The sequence below is a fragment of the Dinoponera quadriceps genome, unplaced genomic scaffold (assembly GCF_001313825.1).
Source record: "Dinoponera quadriceps isolate SergipeBrazil2010 unplaced genomic scaffold, ASM131382v1 scaffold12286, whole genome shotgun sequence".
NCBI classification, from domain to species: Eukaryota; Metazoa; Arthropoda; class Insecta; order Hymenoptera; family Formicidae; genus Dinoponera; species Dinoponera quadriceps.
In genome coordinates, this window is record NW_014566013.1 from 2,249 (window position 1) to 11,432 (window position 9,184).

The following is a 9,184-nucleotide window of genomic DNA, read 5'->3' on the forward strand; positions in this document are numbered from 1 at the left end:
CGCCAATCTGTACATGTAACAACTTATATCTTATAAATCTTATGTATATGTGCATGCGTGCGTGCGTGCGTGTGTAATATATTTTGTTTCCTATTTTATATTTTATATAAATTTTGGAACGCTGGAAGAAAGTTCATATCTAAATACAAGCGACTGTATCAAATTATATATAATTATATCTAAGATCTATTGATATTATTATTTATACGTAATTTCATCAAGATATTTATAATTTCATATTAATTTATATTTAATAATGTTAATGTTTTTTTTTATTTTATTGTGATTTTTATTGCAATGTTTTTGTTATTTCATTACTCGTTCATATATTATAATTATGTGAGATTTAATTAAATATATTCAAATTAATTTTATCTTATTAAATATGTGATTAGATCAGATTAAAACGCTTGTATAATTAAATCTAAACTTTTCCCCGGGATAGAAACTTTTCATCTAAGGAGATAATTCGAGGAATTAGGAATATTATTACTTTAATGTATATGCAAATGAAAGTTTCTATTGCTAATTTGACTGCAAAATTAATTAACATGTAATAACATTAGTACAAAGCAACTAACATACTTGTGATAGAATAAAAGTTGTCAGAATACCAAAAAGCAGACCGAACTGCAATGAAACAAGTTTCGATTGCTGGTAGGGCCACAAACCAAGTTTGAGCAGGAGAATACGATTTAGACGGAGATGCGCTTGAACATACTGCGTGCAAATCATCCCTGCGCCAACATCGCGACCTGTTTGATGCCGAGTACATCGAGAAAGGTTCGCTTGCCCCACCCCTCCTATTCGTAGGATGATTATCTTATAACTTACCTCTATTTGAACGGACATTTTAGTATTATGTAACCAATTTTTTGAATAACGCAAAATGACCGCGAAATAACACCGTGAGAATGCAATGCTTTTACTTCGCCAATGTTTTTGCTATATCTGCAATTAAGCGATCAATTTCCCAGAGGAAAATATTTTTCCAGATATTTCTTTGCTATGATATAGGGATTCTCACGGAATATCTTATCCCGCAAAAACTGCGCAAGCGTATTTACGTTCTTCATAGCTGGATGTGTTTCATTCTAACGCAAGCGCCCATACGTTATGTTTTATTTCTAAACTCTATTCGTCTTGTTTGGATCTCGATGTTGATATATCACCTCTCGCGACAGCAGTAAGTCTTCAGAGAATGTATCTACCTGCATCTCTTTAAAACATATAAAATAAAATAATTCGCTGCATATCAGGATATTTTTTGGTTGGCGTAGCAATTTCTTAGAATGAAATAAGTAAACCAACCACGGTCATCTCGGTTGTATTTAATAGCTAGGAATAGAAATGAAAAATAGCGTAGATTTAATTCTTTTTTTAGCAAATTTTTATTTAGATACGTTGCTAGGAGACTACATTGATACTAAATATCTCTAATTATTGTCGTGTTGAATAAATAACGGTGAAGTAAGATATCGTAGCGCTTAGCAACTGAAATGAAACATTCATTCCCTTAATAAACGCGTTTTTACTTTTAAAATACCAGTCTATTCACTCCAAAAAGTCGACACTAACTTTCGGGGAGAGTTTCTACTTTAGTCGGCTGATTTCAAGGCTATTTCCAAACATTTTTTTCTACAAATGAAAGCACTTGGAATATTTACGTTTTATAAGCGTGTTTATACATTCTTTATCTTTAGAAGAATTTACATTTATTATGTTTTGTGCATGTGACAAATGAAAATACAATTGATTAAATATAAGCTGTTGAGACGATTATGTTCGCATTGTCCCAAGATTTGTGCTCATTCTACTGATCTGAAACAAACAATCTAAAATTTATTTTAATTTTTATGAATTTGCTTCTATTTCGTACCTCATTGAACAATATATCTCTATTGTCAACAAAATGGCATCCGATTAGTAAGAAGACATGCAAAATAAGCCAATTTTTATCGAATTTTTACTCTGTAAGAAAAACAAATTTGAAGATATTCACTTAAAAGTGGTAGATAACGTATACTGCTGTTATCTCGCCATGTATCACCAAAGTTGTAGGTACATATTGAAATAAAAGGCCTACGTAATCACGAGAGACATTTCGAGGTACGTTCCTCGAATTTAAAAGAATCACAAGGTACGTATCTCCAAATTTGACTATCGCGTATGATTAACAACGTATGATTTATAGCAATGGTATGAACATATATATTGAAACAGAAGTCAATCGGTGCGATAGTTTCTAAAAAAGTCTGGGACAATGTTGAGAAATATGGTTTTGAGAAAAATGCGTTTAAAATTTTTGGTACTTTATTACAAGTAGAAAAGTAATTTATTTCCTTAATTTGCTGTACCACGTCCAAAAATTGCACCTTCTTCTTTCTCAAAAGAACTTTCATCAACATTTCGTTGTTCATTATAAATAAATATAGCCTTCACAAATTCATGGGACCTCTGTTGCTCAAAACGACTTACTCGCCTATAGTCTTGAATGTCGGCAAACATTTTCGCCTGTCGTCCTATTATTATCTCCATGAGTACCATTATTTGTAGGATGCTTTGATATTCTTCATTAAATATGCAGAAAGCAAAAAATGTCGCAATTTCTACCGTTGATTTGCCAGAGTACATATGCTTTGTAACGATTTTAAATCCAAGACCACGGGTACTTGTTTTATTAAACTGTATATCACTTTGACACGTTTGGCGTGATTATTGCAGAAAAACAGAAAAGAACTCAAGAGAATACAATAACCGTATGTCGATAGATGGGAACTTTAACGGTTCTTCGCCAGTTCTTTGTCCTTTTTCCGCGGATATATTTGCAAAATTAGTATTCGCAGAAGATTGATTTTTACAGAAATATTGTTTTCTACTGTTTTCCGATTGCAAACCAACTTTTCTTTGAGCCTTTGTAATCTATTTTTTTTGTTTTGCACGTACGAATTTATTCTCTGTTTCCGAACGGAGACTAAACAATGTTGAAGTGTAATCCGTGATAACAGTCATAAATACAAGAAGAATAGACGATAATAAAGAAATGTAATAAATATATTATTCTAAAAGAGCGAAATAAAACAGCGAAATGAAAAGGAACCAATTTAAAAAAAAAAAGGAGAAGAAGAATATTGCGTTAGAATCTTGAGCTGCATGTTATCCCTGATATCAATTATTCAAATGTTTAAAACACCAATAAATTGTTTGAATTTCGTGAAATCACTTTGAGAATACATTTTCAAGACTACAAAAATTAAGGAAATGCAAAATGAAAAAAATTCGATTTTGTTGATCCTCTAAAGTAGAAACTCCTTGTATTACTTCAAACTTGAAAAGACGATATGTACCTTTGATAAACGAAATGTAATTTACGGATGTATAATAATCGAAAAGGGAAAAATTTGGAAAATAGTAATTGTTCATTACATAACGAATATTAGCGACTCTAATTTCATCACCTCGAAGTCGCTATTATTCACAATATTTTTTACCGTTAAAAAGTTTTCATTTCTACGGTAATTATCTCTTTTTAAATTGAGCATTTTGAGGTGAAAGACTTTAACTGTCTCTCAGTAATACGATGCGTAATCTTTTCTTACCGATGTGAAACCTTCCATTGATCCTACGAAGATACCGCCAAGCTTCACATAATAAGCCTTGGTGCCTTTCTGCAGCATAAACAATATTATCTTTTGCACATGTAAAGGCGCCACGTACCATTGTATGTCGTATCTACAAAGTGAGTGAGAGGTAGAATAGTAGAATCTGCAAAATCTGAGAATCATATAATCTCTCGCGAGAATGTAACTTTTTCACTATATGTGAACCATAGTCCTACGATTAATTTTTGCTTCTTTATTCGTTCTATCAAATCATCCGCGTTTGCGTGGTTTGCATGCTATTCCGCAGTTATCGCGAGAAAGTTTCTTACACGGTGACGAACACATGATTATTGTGATTCGTGATTTCTTGGGCGATGTAGCTGCCCACGAAGATATACAGATATTGGGAACTCAAGAAGGAAATTTGCATGGTCAATTCTTCGAGATCATATTCCGATTGCAATGTCAGGGAAATCTAAAACACGACGTACGTTTTTATAAGTGCGTTTTTACATTACATTAGTATATACTAAAGGGATTGATATTGGTATTTTTTGATATTACACGACAACTGAAAAAAAAAATCGATTTGTGTAAATACTGATGCTTGTGAAAATTTCAGTATAATACCAGTATTCGATATTACGATACGTATTTTACAGAAGGATATAATAAAGAAAATAATAATAATAACATGCATTATCGCAGGTAGCATCGGCGATCTACGACAGCCGCTATGTGGCATAAAATATGTATCATAATTACATAATAAATTTGATTGTTTCGATAATATTTACATTCAATCATACCGGTATAATATCGATATTATATCAAAATCCGTAACACTGGTATAATATCGGTATTATGCAAAATTTCGGCATTGGACGTCAAAAAATACCGATATTCTACTGAAATATTGATAATATCGATATTATAAATACAGCGTATATATAATATCGTTAGAAAAATAACTTTGATATTCAGTCCCTGATATATATTTTCACCATAGGCAATGCTCACTTGCATTAAATTGAGCAAATCACTCCCGAGCCGATCATTAAAAAGAGCATTAGCGAGAACGTGGATATTAAAAGTTCAACCAACCTTTAAAAGACAAAAGCGTATATTATTGTACTCGCCTTACATATATAATTGGATTGATACCTACTGTAGAGTTTTGCGATGAATATCTACTGCGTAAATTAATCTGACGTAGATTAAATTCTCGTTCATTGAATTAATAGGTCGCAGTCCGTTAGGCTCCATCGCATGCTGAACACGATAACTGTACATAATTTGAGAAAGGTTAATAACTTAAAATATAAGCTTCGGATAAAATTTTGTGAGATAAAAAGTTGTCTTTCGGAATTATGTAATTTTAATGATAAAAAGTTGTGTGTTTGTATGTGTGTTTTGAATTACTCTGTATGTTAATATGCACAGTATATTATTATCCATTTTTCTTCAACATTTTAGGATATATAAGTTTTCACACGCTGAACAATTCTCACGAACATTATGTCTATTATAGACATTGTCCCTACTTTTATACACGAACACGTAGTTTTCACTTTACTTGGCAATTCTGAACATCCCGCAGATATGATAACCATACGATAGTATTATCGTTCCAGTACCGACTTCCATAAAAAGAGCTACAAAAACGGTCGCGTTCAAGTGTAGCAGAATTAAATAAAGATGCTCCTCTCGATCAATGAAATACTCGTTTAAAAATTGCAGTGTATGAATCGGTCGAGTCATATTCATAGGCAGAAATATATCGAGGAAGCTTGGCCAAAATTGCGACAGGAAAAATGCAACTAAAATGCATGTGATAAACACTGAAATGAATGAGAAAAAAGATGCACATCTTCTTTAGAAAATGCAGTTCACGCATTGTTTAAGAAATATTAGACTTAATAATGATTGCAGGATTTGGAGATTGGAATTTGTTAAATAACGGATGTAATGTATAAATCGCGATATATATACATGAAAATTATAGCATGTAGCCTTACCTGTAAACACAAAAGTATAATATTTAGCCTTGTTCCCGTACTCGTTAAGGATTGCGGCTTCGTTCTCGTCTTTTAACTCGTCATAAGTACGCTGAATTTTTTCGATCAAAGACTTCACCTATTGTTTCAACGTCTTCCTCTTAACTCTTAACACTAATATTTAACTTCTCGTCTCTCTTTATTAAATTCAGTATTGCGTGAGGAATTTAAGAAAAGGAAAGAAATCATTGGATGTAAAGGTTAATTTTTCAAGGTTTATTCATTATTTATCGTGTTTTGGTCGAAAGCAAAGGAATGACTACTCTGTTGACTCACCCCTTTGGCGTTGATGTAAAATGAAACATAACATATTATGCTGCTAGTAAAGAAGAATGTGATGAAGAGAATTCTCAGAATAAGTTCCACTGTGCACCTCGAAGTAATAAACACTCCAAGCTACATATAAAATTATTAATTTCACATATTACCGTCATATCATATCATATAATTTTCATGATGTATATGTGCAATATATTCTGCTGTATTTTGTTTTGTGCAACAAAAAGTTTTGCAAGCAGAGAATTGTTTTGGAAGAATATATTTTGATCCGGCCGTCGAGTCATAAGCTTGAAATTAATAATTGTTTCGTAATATGCCGCGATTGAAAGAACCATTTCAAGTTTAATCAGTTGCAATTACAACATAATACAATATTATTTCTAATACTATTTTTAATATCAATGTAATATAATGCTTAATGTAATATAAACAAAATGGGTTCCTATCGATTTCAAATTAAATTAAATTAAATTAACTAAACTAAATTAATATATAATGACAATATTACAGAATCACCGACCTACCTGAGACAAAATAAATGTTATTATGATACCGCAACACAGACTGAATTGCAATGGAACACGTTTCGATCGCACATAGGGCCACAAACCAAACATGAGCAGGAGAACTCGATTGAGCCTGAGATGTGTTTGAATGTATTGCGTGGCGATCATTCCTGTGCGAGCGTCAAGTTGCGTTTGACGTCGTGCAAGTCAAAAGAAGTTCGCTCACGCTTCTCCCTTCTGTTAGTCAAATTATTATCTTATAGCTTACCTCTCTTATCGAACCTCTCTTATCTTTCTTATTGTATATTACGGCCAAAAGTAACTTTTTCTTAATAATACGAAATTATGAAATTACGGATAACACTGTGAAAATGCAATACTTGTGTTTCTCGCTAATGTTCTTGTTGCTATACCTGCGATTAGCGATCAATTTCACAAAGGAAAATATTTTTCCATTTGTTTCCTTATGCTCTAATAGAGGAACTCTTGTAAAACATATTGTCCTGCGAAGAGCGCGCAAGCGTACTCACACTTTGTGACTTCACGTGTTTCATTCTAGCACGGGCGCTCATACGTTATGTTTCATCCCTGATTCTACATTCGTCTTGGTTCTTGTTGCTGATATATCATCTCTCGCGACAGTAGTAAGTTTTCATAACATATATATGTACCGGTATGTTATTAATACGTTAGAAAATAATTGGCCAACGGAATATCTTTTCGCGACGAGGAAATCTTCTAGAATGAAACACGTAAGCCCATTCTGGGTGTATTAGATAGGTAAATGTAGAAATGTTGAATATTGCAAATTTAATTCATACACTAACTTTATTTAGATATATTGCTAATATTATGTTTGATAGGAGATATCTGTATTATTGTTGCGTTGAATAAATAATAGTGAAGTAAGATATTGTGGCACTCAGCAACTGCAATGAGATATTATTTCCTTAATGACCGCGCTTTAAAAACACCAGATTTTCCAAAATGCCGAAAATAATTTATAAATTAATAATTCAAACTTAAGAAGACGATATATACATCTTATAAATGAAATTACGTGCACGGACGCTAATAGTCGAAGAGTAAACTTGGAAGAAGTAACTGTACATTATGTAACATATATTTGCGACGCTAATTTTATTTTCTCGAGGTCGCTATAATTTATAAAATTTTTTGTCGTTACAAAAATTTTCCTCAGAATGGAAATTATCTCCCTTTAAATCAAATAATATTTCGAAATAAAAGAATTTCATTAGGTGATACTTTCACATTCTCCCAGTGATACAGTGCGTCATCTTTTCTTACCGATGCAAAACCTTCTATGGATCCTATGAAAATACCACCAAGTTTTACGTAATATCCTATAGTACCCTTCTGTAGCATGAACAGTATTATCTTTTGCACATGTAAGGGCATCATGTACCATTGTATATTATATCTACGAAATGACGGTATATATAAAATGGAAGAATCAGCAAAACCAATAAACTATATATTTGTACTTATAAGCAATGTCGCCTTTTGATACTTATACGGAATTTTATTTTATATAACATTTAGATGTTACAAAATTTTACTAAGTGCACTAAATGTTAATAAATTTAATTAGTATATAGGTTGTGTAATAATACATCACGCCCACGAACAAGGTTGCAATGTTTATTCAATCTGAAAAAACGACATTACTTATGAGTACTTTTAATAAACTTCCCCGAGAATTTAAATTTTCCTCTATACATAAGTCATACTCTTATAAGCTCCGTTTAACTTTCATTTTTATAATTATCCTATAATCCGTGTTCGTGTGATTTCTTTGCAATTTCGCAGGTACCGCGAGGAAATCTCTTACACAGTGTCAAACACATCATTGTTGTAATCCGCGACTTTTTGTGCAATATAGTTTGCCAGAAACATAAACAGATACGTAGCGCACAAGAAAAGAATTTGCATAATTAATTCTTCGAAATCATATCCAGACGATAATATCAGATAAATCTGAAATGCATTGCATGTTTCCGTAAGTGCACTTTTATATTAAATGCGTGGATATATATTTACATAATAAATTAAGCTCACTTGCATTAAATTAAGACTTAAGCAAGACACACCCGTGCCGATCAGTAAGAACAGACATAGCGAGAATGAGGATATTAGAAGTTCAATGAACCTTCAAAAGATAAAAACATGCATTATTGCAAACGCTGTTTGCATGTTATTAGATTCATACCAACCGCACAGTTTTTCGATGAATATGTACTGCGTGAATTAATGCTACGTATGCAGAATTTTTGTTCGGTTGTTTAGTAAATCGCACTCCGTTTGATACTATTGCGTGCTGGACGCGATAGCTGTAAATAATTTGAAAAACAATTTCAACGAATGAAAGAAAAGCGATGCAAACAGGTACTGATTGTTGGACATTAATATGAATATTTTAACTATGATAAAATAATAATGTTTGACTATATGGTAAATCTATTTCCCAATATTTTTTAATATTTATAGTACCCAACATATTGCCCCGATTATTAAATTATTCATTATTACATTTCCATTGAATTATTTCCTTGAGAACATATTGAAGTATCAGAGTTACGCGGTATTAGGCTGGTAAATTTATCAATAGAGATCGAACACTAGTATAATTTTACAATGTTGTTTTGTAATGTATGGATACCCGGGGCATAGCTGGACCATGTAGTATAATGAATGTGATTGATAACTTTTTACAGAGATG

The 9,184-nt window shown here is 32.1% G+C and overlaps 1 protein-coding gene across 1 annotated transcript; it reads right to left on the reverse strand.

Moving 5' to 3' along the window:
• Positions 1 to 1,440: 1,440 nt before the first annotated feature.
• Positions 1,441 to 7,863, reverse strand: LOC106751364. The gene is made up of 4 exons (XM_014632240.1): positions 7,753 to 7,863; positions 3,932 to 4,077; positions 3,600 to 3,732; positions 1,441 to 1,494 (listed from the first exon to the last, which is right to left on the reverse strand). Exons 1-4 carry the CDS (start codon positions 7,861 to 7,863, stop codon positions 1,441 to 1,443), a joined length of 444 nt encoding a protein of 147 aa, XP_014487726.1.
• Between the last annotated feature and the right edge of the window lie 1,321 nt (positions 7,864 to 9,184).